Consider the following 15,404-nt stretch of genomic DNA (forward strand, 5'->3'; position numbering starts at 1 on the left):
GCACATATGTGAAATTAAAACAAATGGACAACCGCTTCTTTTCCAGGTTGTGTCCACGTCATCTGATGAAGAGATTGAACGTGAGGAGAATGTTCAGGTGGTACTTAGTGGTGTAGACACCCTGAAACTGGATGATCACATCTCCCAAACAGACAATCATGAAAAATATATTGAGGTGAAGAATTTTCTCTTGGTATTTTGTCATTGCAGAATTTGGTAATTTACCAGCATGTGGCAGCAAGGGGAGAAGCTTGACATAGAATCAGATGTCTCCATAATTTTAGTGTTTAGTATATAAACATGTTCATACACTCATTCATGTCATTCAGTGAATATTATATAAAGTTTAAAGGGCTTTTTCTCCATCTGTCAAAGTGAAACGTGACTAAGTACAAAGTAGATTACTCATTTTGTTTTATGGAGTTTGTGAAGTTAAACCTTACAGCTGTTTCCTTTTCAGGATGTTGCCAATAGCAACACTGGCACTAAAGACTCGGAGACATGCATCATCAATGGTCTCACTCAGGGGGATCGACTTAACCAGCTGAAGGCCTCCAGGGCTCACTCCAGATCTGCCACCACTGGACGTGTTCAGTAAGTTCCTTAACAAAGCTTCCAGATGGGTGAATGATGTAAATATGTAAACAGCAAATTATACATAACATTGAGCTTGTTAAAACTCAATAAATGTGAAGGATAGTAGAACTTTCAATATGGCACCTCAAAGAACTTACAAAAAATTGAATTAATCATAATCCTCAGGAATCTAAAGTGGTTTCACCAAGTTCTATATCTACCAGAACTGGTATTCAATGCAAGGTATTTAGTTTGGCCAAAACAAGTGAACTGACTGGGAGAAAGATTGGTCCTTTTTTATGTTCATCAAAATGGACTTAAAAATTCAATTTCATATTATAACAGATGTTTTGGTTAGTTGATATTTTGTCCTTCATCTCCAATTAATAAAACAGTGTGATGGTGATGGAGAATTTGTGGCTTTGTTATGGGGTAGGAAATAATGAGAAATAGTTGTGGTAATGTCTTCATTGATGCTGGAGTTTGTGTCATTAGCATTGGGGATACACAGTACAACATTAAAGGGAGATGGAAATTTTGCTTTTTGTAGAGATTATCATAGTTAACCAATGGCTTGACTTTGCATTTGGGAAAAGACTACAAACATGTACAGTATCTTATACCACAACAGGGCATCCTTGATACCTGTGATCTTGCACCTCATAAATTTGGAATACAGCTACCTTTATACAAACCAAGAATTGGCAACAGATACATCACACAAGTGTTTGCTGTTGTTTGTGCTGTTTATTAAACATAAAAATCAATCATAAGTATTGTAGGTGTGCACTGACAGAATGAGAAAAATGCCATGGGACACTTGTGGTCTTCATGGATTCACTTATAAGAACCCTGAGAGTCAACCAAAATGGTTGTGAATATCAAAGGTGCCCTGTGCTACACAACTACAGCTTTATTAAACCTTGTGCTTGGATTGCTGGTAGGGGAAATTATGTTATGAAACTTCTTTTGGTAAGTACCATGATAGACTAATTCAGTTATCTAACATTTTCTTTTACTAATGTTGTTTGTGATTGAGTTAGCAGAAGAAATGGAGAAGATATCTCTTTATAGGAAATGCTTAGAGAATGTTAAGGAAACTTTAGAGAGGGAGAGAATAATTTTGGGTAATTGATAATGAGAATGATGAGAAATGGTCAGTAGTAAGTTGCTTATGGGAGAGTTAGAATTCAAGTCCTGATTATTTTCTGTTTAGCTCATAAAAAAAAAAACAAAAAAACATACATATGTACCAGTGTGTTGTTGATTACTGCATGACAATCAAGAACAAAAAAAAAAAGATTTTATTATTATTATTTTTTTTTATTATTATTTTCTTATACTATATGTCAGAGGGCATGTCCAAGTTTTAAAGGATTGGTATAGTATATGAGAATATCTGCACCTTATTTTTCACATTTTTCATATATATATATATATATATATATATATATATATATATATATATATATATATATATATATATATATATAGATATATATATATATATATATATATATATATATTTATATTTATTATTTATTTATTTATTTATTTATTTATCTATTTATTTATTTTTATTTATTTATTTATTTATCTATTTATTTATTTTTATTTATTTATTTATTTATTTATCTATTTATTTATATATATATATATTATATATTTTTTTTTACAAGCCTTTCAGAAGGCATATTTATCTCATATTAGGACTGAAATTTCACGTGGTCATCATGAGGTAGGGATGTTGATACTTGGAACCTAAGTCATCCTTCCATGATGAGAAAATGTGTATGTCACTGCAGGAATTTTAACTAGCAAACACAACAAAAAAATCCACACACTTGATTTTGAGTATACCTTAACTTGGATTTGGCACATCAACAACTCCAATCCAGAGTACCTCACATAATAGGTAAGATTCACAGATAACCTTTTGCTATGATTACTCTTTTCTGACCAAGTAAGCCTCTTGCATCATTTGGTAAATAACCATTCATAGCTAAACCTAAATTTTATTATATATAGAGAAATAAACAAACTTCTTTGACTTGGATCAACTTCTGTCTTTCATGTGTAGTTTTTAAGTGGACTGAGAAAATTTGTTTTGGGATTTTTGTCCTTGATGTTGAGAGAGGGCATCTTTCTGTAGTATTTGCTCATAACTGTTTTGAGACACAATCTCTCTCTCTCTCTCTCTCTCTCTCTCTCTCTCTCTCTCTCTCTCTCTCTCTCTCTCTCTCTCTCTCTCTCTCTCTCTCTCTCTCTCTCTCTCTCTCTCTCTCTCTCTCTCTCTCTCTCTCTCTCTCTCTCTCTCAGTGCAAGAGAGTGTTGTATGCACACATATACACAGCATACATGTATATATGTATAAAAGGTGCAAGAGCATGGTGTGGTGTAGAGGTGAAATGCAGCAGACAAGAGGTGGGTGGTGTTTTGTGTCAGTTCAACCCTTCACTCTTCACCCTGACATTCCCTTTCTCATTTTATAAATCTCATTTGTGTTGATTTGTGTTCTCATTTCACAAATTTCAAATGAGTTGATTTATGAGTGTTTGTTATAGTGTTATACTGTACAAACAAATGTTTCTCTTATCCTGGAGAGAGTACTTAAGTTGCATCTAGATGTATATCAGTTGTGGAGGAAAAGTTTTTATCACATTTACTATTACAGTATACCTCAATTACAGCTTTCCATTAAAACTACACTGAGACTTAGTGTGAAGTCAAGTTGAGGCTTTTCTTACAACTCATGTCTTATGTGCTGTGCTGTACTGTGTTTTTGTTAATGCTGCACCTATTCACATATATGTAGTGTAGTTCACAAGTGTTCACCACCTGTAAATTGGTAGTAGTGAGAATATTATTAGTAATAGTAGTGGTAGTATGTAATTGCACTGAAGAAAGCACAGCATCATTAACTCTTGAGGGCAGTTAAGTTCTTCATGAATTCTGGTGGCACACGCAGATTGCAGTTACCTTATATTCTTCCTTTCATCTTTAATTACAAAATTTATTAATCTGAAAAGTTAACACAACATGGTGAGGTAATGAATATAACATTAGCAAAGAATATAATAAAAATGATGGGAAAGGTTCTTTATATTGCATTTGTTAATAATTGCAGAATTATGTGGGTGGTGGAGTGTATATACTGTATATATTTGCTTCTTGAATTTTTTTATCTCTGGTTTCTTTTTCTTCCCTCTTTTTTTTCATTCTTGAATTTTCTTAAGAATATGTGAGAACTTAGGAATTCATTAAGGGAATACACTAAAAAGATATAAAAAGGACCATTCTTTCCCAGTCATATTTCATAATTTGCACCATCAAACATATGGAGGAATCATGAATATTATACTTATATGCCATAATCTATTGTGATGTGTTTGAAAATTGTCCAAGTTGTTATTTATTCATGATCTTTAAGTCCTTAGAGTCTTATCAACATGAAGTTTCCAAAAAAAAAAGTAATTTAGTTTTCCATGCATGTAGGAAACATTCATGTAAAAAAAAAAAGCCATTTTATAATTTGTTTCTTGAGAAGACAAGGACTGAAGCATGCCATTTACTTTGAACAGTACAGAAATGAAGCCACCATGTATGCAGCTTTGTTTATCTAGAAATTATAACATTTTAGTGGATAGTTTCTTTTGCCAAATTGTGGATGGCTTTTAAAGCTAAGGTAGGTACCAAGTAAAAATGCCACAACAAAATGTGAATACTGTGTTATTGATTTATTTGCCTCCTTAATATATCATTCTTTTATTATGTTGACAGTTACAAATCATCAAGTTTAATGACCATAAGTATGAAAGTTTGGTAGTCATCATCGAACTTTATATTCAGTGTAGGTTTTCAGGTATTTACAGTTGATTGGCAATGATATGTCCAACCTTTGACAATGAATTTAATGTGTTAGGTTAGTGATGATGTATTTTTCTTTTTTCATTTAGCATGTTGTCTTGAGCATGAACTTCATTATTTTGTAGTTTTGGTTTATTTCTGGTTTGCCACACAGGCCTGCAGAGGCTCTCTTATTGGTGTATAAATCTATTATATTAATGTCTCTTCTTTCCATATTTCTTATCCCTAATTATGAACTTTTCAGATGTTTGGTGTTGGTGTTAAAGTTCAGTCACTTAGCTTGGAATTGCTGGAAATAGTGCCATGAAATGTTTATTAGAGATCATGTCATTTGAAAAGAATTGGTAGCATTATTCTCTAATGATATAAAATTTTAAAAATACTTTGTCTGTAAATGACATATTGAATGATCCTGACTCAATATGCTGAAGCTGAAGTGAAGATTTTCTATCAGAGGAACAGCAGTGCATTTCACATTTCACCACGTTGCCTTTAGTGAATGAGGAACCTTGGATTCATACACTTTATAATACAAGTATGGCACTGCATCAAAGGAAACATTTACAAGATGTATTATTTTTATGGGAACTGACCAATGCACTCTTATAAGATTAGCAGATAATTCAGTGGTTGAATTTAACATAAGGTATACAACATTACTGTTGCAGCCTTGAGGATAAAGCCCACGTGCGTACAAAGTCCACGCCTTTGGGCAGTGGCAGTGGTGGTGGTAGTAGTGGGCGGGAGGCAGTGTTGTCACCCCTGAAGGCTGGCAAAGTGTCCACCCTCACTTCAGCCCACCGGGACACATCGCGTAGGCCCATAAGAACCACCACCACAGCCACGACTAAAAGGTGAGAATGTTTACATGGGACTATTGAATATGATTAACAGGATGTAGCTTCACCATGTTCACATATAATCTCACTTATGTGTCTTTTATATATATATATATATATATATATATATATATATATATATATATATATATATATATATATATATATATATATATATATATATATATATATACACACACACACACACACACACACACACACACACACACACACACACACACACACACACACACACACACACACACACACATACTGTATATGCATATACCTAGTAGCATATGATTTATTTCAGAGAGAAAGGAAAAGATCATGTATGTGAGGTTTATATGATACTTAGAAGCATAGCCCTTGTCAAAAGTTGTATAATTCTACTTGTAATGAAAAATATTGGTGGGGATATGATAGTCACTTCATTGAAAATAGCACAGTTATGTTGTGTTAATTTATAAGGATTATGAAGTCATTGATCTGGTATTTTGAGATTTACGTTGGCTAGTCAAAGTTTATGAATTATATTGTATGTGACATAATTACAGTAAGACTTCTTTGTCTTCTTTTGTGCAAGACATGCATGGCTGTTAGGATCAGTGTACCGGGGATCTGGCCACCGAGGGAGCAAGGCACGTGGGGTGCTTCATTCCCCAGGGTCTTCAGTGGGGGCCAGTCAAGGCTCTGACAGTCACTCTTTGTCTCAAAACCTGCCAAGAAAAAGTCACATAACCTCTTCACCAACAACAACTTGTACTCCTCTTACAAAGACAACAATACATGGCTCCTTTACATCATCTTCTAAAGTTTCCATTACTTCTACTTCTTCCTGCCTTTCTTCCACTTACTCAGGTGACAATCAGTATCACAGATCTAGCAACACAACTTGTACAAGACACTCTACAAATTCGGTGGACAATGGCAATATTGGGGAGCATCCTCAGATAGAAAATAACAATTTTGAACATGAGCAAGATTGTGGCGGGTTAGGCCTGAGAGGAGATGAAAGCTGTAGGAATCAAAGTTCTGGTGCTGCAAGCCGCTCCCGACTTCCCTCTTCATCGTCATCCTCCGCCATACACAGCAAACTTCCAGTCTATCGCGTAGTAAAGGGAATAACAAATAGTAATCAACTTTTTCACTACCGTTTCTCTCCTGTGTAAGTTAGATGTTTAGTGATTAGTTTTTTTTTTTTTTTTTTTTTTTTTTTTTTTTTTTTGCATGTCTATACACTTGCCTATCTTTTCAGGTTTGGCCACATTTTCTTTGCTGCAACTGCACATTTTTATGTATTTAGTTTGGATGCCTTAGAATGGAAGCTGAAATGTTAATTTACTTGGCTTTTTTATTCTCTTCTAGGTCAATTTACTTTTTTGCATGATTGGTTGTAGTTGTGCTTTGACTATGTGTATGGGCATGTCAGAGTATGGTTGTTATAGCATATTCTTAGTAAATTGATACACAACAGCACATTTTTATGATGATAGACCAGAAATGTTTAACTAAAAATTTTAAGATACATGTTTAAATGTAGATACTTTCAGTTTGTTTTTTAATTTTTAATGAGTAATTCAAATTATGGATTCAATATGTTACAGGAAAGTAGCTTAATCCTAGATGCATCATTATATATATATATATATATATATATATATATATATATATATATATATATATATATATATATATATATATATATATATATATATATATATATAATTTATTTACAGGGCAATCTTAATAATATTAAATAATTTGTTCTCTGAAATAGATCTATGGCAAATATTTTTACAGTAAAGGAAGTAACTTATGAAAAAGTATGATTAGCCCCTTTGCATTTCCACAGCTGACATGCAGAGAAATGTTAATGCTGTGGTACTGGTAGGAGTGTTACTTGTGAGCAACAAAGAGTATGGCTTACATTTGCTATTTCCTTATGCAGGGTCAGGAGTCGTAGTGATAACATATAGTTTTATTTTGTGTCTTGGCACAGGTTCTTGGCGGTGTATTGCTGAGGAAAACTTATTTGAAAGTTTTGTGGTGCAAGTCATGAAGGAATGGTCGCTGGTTAGGTTGTGGGGATACCAATTCAGTGTCAAGAATGCAAATGGTGAAGTGCAGTAAGAAGTGTGGGTTTTATGGGCTTCTTGTGGATGTAGGAGAAGTTTCCAAGTGATGATATGTAGGGCTGCAGTGACTGGACTTGTGTCCTAGTACAGCAAATCGGAGCTAATGACAAAAGCTATGTTGCATTACATGGGCATTTCAAGAGTGATCTGTTATGCTGGCAGTCCTGTAATGGGAGGAGCTCCAGGATACTGGATACCTATCTCCCTGTCATGAAGGGATGTGAGAAATAGATGATTTATAGCAACTGAACAGTTCACACCTTTGGTCTTTGTTTATTGAATGCTTTCTTTTAGTATTTTCACTAGTGTGAGTGGAGTATCATGGTGTTCCCTCCATCACAGCGGGTTGCTTGTCTAACTCCTGTGTATCTATAAAGCAGACTTATGTCTCCATGGCTTTGCACATTGAAGACCTCTCCTCTCTAAAGAAGGAGGCTTTCTGCTTCAGCAATGATTTCTCTTGGATTTTCAGCCACTAACATGGCCACACTACCCTGCTTCACACTCCTGTGCCACCATGCAGTCCAAACTTGTTACCACACCCATGTCTTGGCCCATGTGGCATTCTTCACTAGGGCAGTTATAATGGACTCCATATTTATTTACTATGACAACTTTGGCTTGAATCAAGTGACTAAGATTTGATATGAAATCTTGAATTTTTTCTTTCAATCCTTTAAATTGTTTGGTGCTAGCAAGAAAATGTTTGAAAATCTTTGTGCTCTTACATATTTTGGAACATAAAACAATTCACAACTTGTAACCTTTATGAAGGCATATCATTGGCCTCATTGTTGGTACTCAAATTAATTTGCTCACTTTTCTTTGCATAAAATTGAATTGAAGTGTGCATACACTATTATGAGTGGCCACAAATATTTTCTGCTGGAGTAGCATGTAGCCATGTAATTTCTGAAGTAGTTGGTCAGAAAGGTCATGTGAAATATAGGAGGGTGGTGCAAGAATTTTGATGGTCCCATTGTCAGGAATTATGGTGATGTGTCAGTGACCAAGAGTGGACATGGTAGCAGCCAGAAGTTTGGAAAAAATGGAGCTGCAGGAGGGCTTCATTGTACAGAAAAGTTACAAACATGATAATGTCAATACTGAGTGAGAGAGAGAATGTGTACATGGTATGGAGTTCAGTAAGCCAGTGTTGGAAGGTGGCAAAGAGTGTAGCTCTTATGGACATGCTGAAGCCAAGTTCAGAAACAGCAACTTGTAAAATGGCCATAAGTGACTCTCCCTGACAAAACTAATCAAAGGTAGTAGTCAAAGTCATGCCATTTTGTGCAGAAGTTTGATGGATGACATAGTAACATGCTTCTCATAGAAATACAATACAATATTAAGGATTCATAGACAGAAACATAAATACAACTGCAGCATTCTACAAGTATACAGCAACATGGAGGAATATGGTAGAAAGTCATCCATACATCTAATTTGTGCAGTGTAACTGGTTGTTGTCTCTGGTTGTGCTGGTAGACAGCTATAGCCAGACACCTTTCCTGCAGATCACCATTCATCTGATGATGTTAGCTGCATATGATGATGATGGTCATTCATCTTGTTGCTCACAAGAACTTTTTTGCAGTGAAATCTCATTTGCAATAACTTCCTGTATATCAGTTTCAGAAGTGCATGAGAATTGGATGTATTCATCCTACAGGTTCTTTACTTTTTGTTAATCAATGTGTTAGAACAAATTATCTGATGTTAGTGAGATTTCTGCTGTTTGTGTTACACACACACACACACCTTTATTTCCTTATCAACACAAAAAAAATACACACACTCTCAAGTATATACAGTGTTTTGTATTTGCATTATACAGGCATTCCTTAGAAGATAAATAAATTTTACAAGTATCTGCTTTATGGGACGTTTCATCAAATGAGAGTAATCTCATGCCTGGTTGGTATTATACTTTAAGTTAACCCATGTTTTAGGCAGCTAACTTATGATTAAAAGCATTCTATAACAGAGACAACTTGCAGTGTTAATTGGCTTAGGGACTGACAGTCAGTATTATGTTGGTGTGGCAAAGAACCATATAGTGTTTGAAATAATTAGTGTTAGATCATGGCTGTGTGGTTGTGTAATGGTGGGACAAAAAGTGCCATGTAAGATGGGGTTGTGTAATGCAACTCATGATGTAGCAGTGCAAAATAGTATTGTGGGGAAAGACAGTGCAACTGTGCTCATTGAAAAGCTGAAATGAAAGAAATAATTTTTTTAGTATGCCTTCTTACTTTTACTCTTCTGCAAGATTTGTCTCCTGGAAGAAGGAAGAAGAAAGCTGGTTAAAATGAAGTGGAAGTCTTTTATTAAAAGTCAGAACAAAACTGTTGCAGATGTGGAAGTATGATGTACCTACATGCACATGTACTTTCATGCATGTGGATCAATTCTGGAAAAGGTGACATTTCAGTGGCTATGAATGATTGGAGTCATCTCCATCATTCCAGGGCACTGATTTATCCCATGCCTCTGTAAACACAAGTTGGAAGGCTGATTCATCATGGTGCTGGTCGAAGATTAGGTCATTACTCTACTGGGTGATGGGCAGTGAGAAGTAAATATACTGTAAGATATAACAGAATGGAATGTGTAGTGTTCAACAGTACACCTCATTAGGGATGAATGTTAACAAATGAGAGAGAGAGAGAGAGAGAGAGAGAGAGAGAGAGAGAGAGAGAGAGAGAGAGAGAGAGAGAGAGAGAGAGAGAGAGAGAGAAAGCATTTTATTTTGCTGTCTCTGCATGCATTGCAACTATCTACTTCTCAAAAATCCTCATAACATTCACTTCTGATAGTCATTTAAATTTGTACAAAATTCAACTTAGAAAATGAATTATTTTTAACAATGGAGAGAAAAGCAAGTGGCAGAAAGTAGAGCATAGAATTTGTGCAAAGAATGTGTTAATCGTGATGCTAGAGGTATGGGTATAGAGGACTGAGAGTATAGGGAATGGGGGGAAAAAGGACTAAGATGAGGTGTGAAGAAAATGACAAGGAAGGATCTCCTGGCATGGAGTAGTGAGGAGAGGAGCAGAATTGCTTAAGTAAACTTTCTTTTGCAATTAATTGAGATTACACAGGTGCATACTCTCAAGTGGAATGACTTAAGTGTATGCACTTGGAATACCTGACATAGACACCTCTAAAGTGAGTGTGAGTGTGTTTGTGTATTGCTTGTTTGAGCTTATACATATTTTAGAGATATAACTATTCCTTGTGATTTTGTGTGAAAATTGCTGAAGGTCATCACTAGTGTAAAAATCCCAGCCAGACTCCTGTCATAAGCTGCAATGATCACAGAGGCCTTTCCTTTTGCTTTCTGTCATTATCTTTAAATTTTCTCCATCTGTAGTTCTGTATCTCAGAAATGTACAAGCATCAAAATTATAATGGTACATTTTTTTATTAATCAGTATTATGCATCTGTAATACTCTATGTTCAATTAAAACAGTAATTCTAGCTTAGATTATGTCATGCTCTACAAATGTAATGTTTTGAAATAGGAAGACTATATGGAGAGAATAATTCTTTTCTCTAGTAACTCCAACATGTACTTAAATTTTTCATATTTCTTTGCAACTCTTAAATTTAAACCATATTCTGTTTTTTGGGTCTTTAGAAAAAGCAGTCATTTTCTTGGTGTGAAAAGTTTTAAAAATTATTGATTGTGTTGTTATAAACCAGATGAAAGTAATGATATAGAATGAGTAAGCTCAACAATAGCAAAGTTGTCTTCAGTGACCTTGAGAATGGGAAGAAGTGTTTCTGTTGTTTGCATGATCTGTATGAATAAGCTCAAAACAAACTGAAATACCTACATCCAAAACCATGTTTCAGGACTGAATTTCATAGAGATGAATGCAAAACCATTACAGGTTCAGGCATGGCAACCCCTCAAGGAGGCATGAGTCACATCATTTGCATCTTATTCATCCTCCCTCACTGCCTAAACATTTGTGCTAAAAATATAGAAGTGTATCTGTAAAATGTAAGAGAAGTACATGGCTTCTACCCTGCAAAGCCTTAATGTTAATAGGTATATGGTAGCAGATAGTAATACAGGCACTAACATCATTGCAGGTGTTCAGTGAGGTCCCTAGATGTGCCTTGTGGTCCCTTGTCATTTCATTGGTCCCTTTTTATTTGTTTATTTATTTATTTATTTTTTTTTTCTCTCCCTTCAGGATACAGGTCTTTCTGCTCTACTTTTTTTTTAAATACGTGTGTGTGTGTGTGTGTGTGTGTGTGTGTGTGTGTGTGTGTTCATCACACTACATTTAGATCTACAGTATATTTTTTCGCCCATATTGTGATACTTATACATCACAATAAAAACTGGTAAATTACTCAAGTAGAAAAAAAAAAAAAAAAGCAGATCTGTATATTTGGATGGGCTGCGGCAGGAAGTGAATGTATTGTTTGTATTGTGCCTTGGCAGGTTTGTGGGTATCTGAGAGGAACTTTTATAATTTTCTTTGGAATGTTTTAAAATATATTTGGAAAATGCTCATATTGTTTATTTCTGGTGAAGAGAAAAAAAAAGTAAAAAGAGCTAAAAGATTTATGTTTGTGGCATGTAAATGTAAAGCCTTAACAAGGCTTGGTGCCTAAACGCATTTTAAAACCACACCACCTCACCATTCACACAATGCCAGAGCCATGACTACTCTGCAATAATCCCCACATATTTTTCTTTGTTGTTTTCAACTTTATGTATGTTGAAAAAAGTTTTCAGCATTTTCAAAGAGCAAATTTAATACAATAGAAACTAAAAAAAAAAAAAAAAAAAAGGAAGAAGTAAATACTTCACATGTTAAGTGTCAGTGATTATAGTTGATGAAATAGTAAATATGGCTTTCCTACTTCTCAAGACACTAAGTAATAACATCAAGTTGACTTGGTGTGACATATAATGAGAGAGTAAATGCAAAATTATCTCTGCAAGTACAAAATCTTGGAATGGGTGGGGAAAAATGGGTATTGACACAAAGTTAAGAATTGGGAAACCCACATAATGCAAAACATGAGCACTCTGTATGTGTGTGCGTGTGTGTGTGTGTGTACTGAGATTGGCCTAGTGTTGCCTTATGTATGAATTATGTAAGTGATCAATTTCATTATCTGTCAATATTTTTCTAATAGACTATAAATGATTCTCACTTAGCTTTTTTTTTTCTCCCAACAGCAGAAACACCACCACAATCACCAGCCGCTCCTCGAAAGCTGCCCTCGTCAGATGACTACCAATACTGCCCACCACCACAAAAAGCAAGATTAACAGGAAAGCTTCAGAAGCAGCCACAGTATCACCACAATCATCACCATCTTCCATTGACACCAACACCTCCGTCTTCACCAACAACCACAGCAAAACTTCTGACAAGAAATATCGAGGCACTGCCATCTGCAAGTCTGGTTCCACCGAGGACGCCGCCTCCCACTCCGACACACCCAGCAAGCCGCAAGCTTCCACAGCCAACTCCAGTGATGATAAAAAACCGGATGCCACTGCAGACAGCCCAAGTAACGAAGAGGATAAGATCTTGTCCAGCTCTTCCACTCCCGAGGGAAAAAGTGCTTCACCAGAGGTCAGGCACTTTACCAAGAGTACCAAAAGTACTACCAAATCTTGGTCACCTACGCCTGTGCCAGAGGGCAGGGCTAGAAGGCAGGGCAAAATGTCTCGATCAGCTCCCCCAGAGTTGAAGCGAACCACATCAGTAGAGAGAAAGGGAACCAGAAGTGCTCTTGGAGCAAACTTTCGTAGATCTGGTAGAAGTGTTACTCGTGATATGGGAGGTAAGAAAAATGGTGGTGGGTTGAAAAAACGGTCACATAGTCCATCCAATAGGGAGCCTGGGAGGAGCCTTAAAACAAGGAAATCCCGTAGTAGAGTCACGAGTCCAGAGCCTGTACCTGGGAGTGATGTCTCTGATAAGAGCAAGCCAGAAAAGAACACTAAAGATGGAGGCAAAAAGAAAGCCTCCCAAACTCACATTACAGAATACTACACCATACGCAAGGAAAAGAGCACCTACAAAGTAATCAGGACACTGCCTGATGACCCTCCAAGTGACAAGAGTGCCACTTTGAGGAGTTGGAATGATGAACGTAAGAGAATAGGAGTCTCTGGTGCAGTTGCTACACGTCGCACACGACACCATATCAGTGAGTGACAGTATGTTGTGTGTTTTGTTTATCTTAACTTGTTATCAAATTACTGTAAAACGTTTGTACATAAAAAAAAAACTGTTCATTTGACTACCAGAAAAATGCAGAGGGTTTTAGAATGCATCGATTGTGTGTGTGTGTGTGTGTGTGTGTGTGTGTGTGTGTGTGTGTGTCTATGAGAGAGAGAGAGAGAGAGAGAGAGAGAGAGAGAGAGAGAGAGAGAGAGAGAGAGAGAGAGAGAGAGAGAGAGAAATATCATATATGGCCTTTTATAGTTATAGAGGAGTTTCTGATGATGAAAATTTTGTAAAGGCAAAGAAAACATTTTAACTGAAATATTTATACTATACATATAATAGAAATCAGATGTATGTATGGCTGGTGTCTTGTTAGCAAAGTGTTGTGCCATGTTGGTGTACAAATTATGTAGATATTAATTCTTCACAGTAACATTACAATAATTTAATTTTAAACACACACACACACACACACACACACACACACACACACACACACACACACACACACACACACACACACACACACACACACACACACACACACACACACACACACACACACACATGGACAATAGCTATTGATTGCTTTTGACAAAGTTACAGTAACTGAAATATCAGTTATTGAATTGAGTTGATCTATGCATCCTCATCATCATTATTTTCACCTAATTTCTCACACTGAGGAAAGTGGATGCACATAATTTTAATTGCATCCTCCAGTGGTATAGGATGACATGCTGTCATTGATTTATTAAGTTCAATGTTATACAGTGAGGAAACAGTTTTTAAATGATGAAGCTCAAAATTGACAGGCTAGCAAAAATTGAAGGTTTAAGATATTTAACTCTTACCATTTTAAGGCCATATATGGTTCTAGAAATTACAGTAGTTCATTATTTAATGATTGCTAACTTTAGCTCTGACAAGGGAGACTTATCAGTAAAGCTCTCCATACTATTTATCCATCTTTATTTATATGTAACTACCTGGTTGACATATCCTTGAAATGGTGGGTAGTCAACTTAATGTCTTGTCTCAAAGAGGTGAAGGCTCATAGCTCCTATACAGTATCCCTTGGAGTTGCCTTTTATGAAGGAAAATTAAGATTGCCAAATTGAAAACATTAAAAAGTTATCAGAATTGGAATCATCAGCAGATGGTCTGCTACTCAGTTTTTTCCAGTATGTAGTCAAGTGCTGTCATCAGGTGCAACAATATTTCAAGTGGAGCAGATTTACAAATGTTTTAAAGTTTGTTCAAGTTATTGCAGTCATTAGAATAATTTTTGTTGATTAAACCTTGTTGCTCCAGTTTACTCTTTTAATGTAATGTTAAGAATTGTTGTTTTGCCTTGATGGCAGTTTATAAACCATGTTGAGTGTGAAGAAAGAAGTAGCATCACATGAACCAACCTTATACATTGCCAGACTAATTTATTTTCTTTCATTGTGCTTCCATTAATCATCTTAGTTTGTGAAAAAAGAAAAAAAATATAGTGTCTTGTGATAAACAATACATTTATTATTAATTGTTTAATATATGTATAAGATAATGAATTCTTCACCTCATGCACTATGCATTTATTCATCAACTTAATGATTTTGTTTGAAGCACAGATGTGTATATGCACTCATAATTTCTGTGGCACTTGATTAACAGCTTGATGAACCAAGTTACCTGTATTAATGGTATCAAAAGTAAGAGTCATTGATATTTGTATTCATTATACTGTCAGATAAGAGAGAATTAAGCATTGGTTACTATCATT

At 35.4% G+C, this 15,404-nt stretch overlaps 1 protein-coding gene across 1 annotated transcript in view; it reads left to right on the forward strand.

Annotated features, from left to right (window-relative positions):
- Positions 1-15,404, forward strand: part of LOC135101404 (dual specificity protein phosphatase CDC14A-like) — a 45,937-nt gene that overhangs the window by 28,573 nt on the left and 1,960 nt on the right. The window contains 5 exon segments of the mRNA XM_064005339.1: positions 47-175; positions 461-594; positions 5,112-5,297; positions 5,869-6,416; positions 12,631-15,404. The exon segment at positions 12,631-15,404 is cut by the window's right edge and continues 1,960 nt beyond it. Of these exon segments, the coding sequence (XP_063861409.1) occupies positions 47-175; positions 461-594; positions 5,112-5,297; positions 5,869-6,416; positions 12,631-13,151 (1,518 nt within the window). The 3' untranslated portion in view covers positions 13,152-15,404.

The sequence above is a fragment of the Scylla paramamosain genome, chromosome 6, assembly GCF_035594125.1.
Source record: "Scylla paramamosain isolate STU-SP2022 chromosome 6, ASM3559412v1, whole genome shotgun sequence".
NCBI classification, from domain to species: domain Eukaryota; kingdom Metazoa; phylum Arthropoda; class Malacostraca; order Decapoda; family Portunidae; genus Scylla; species Scylla paramamosain.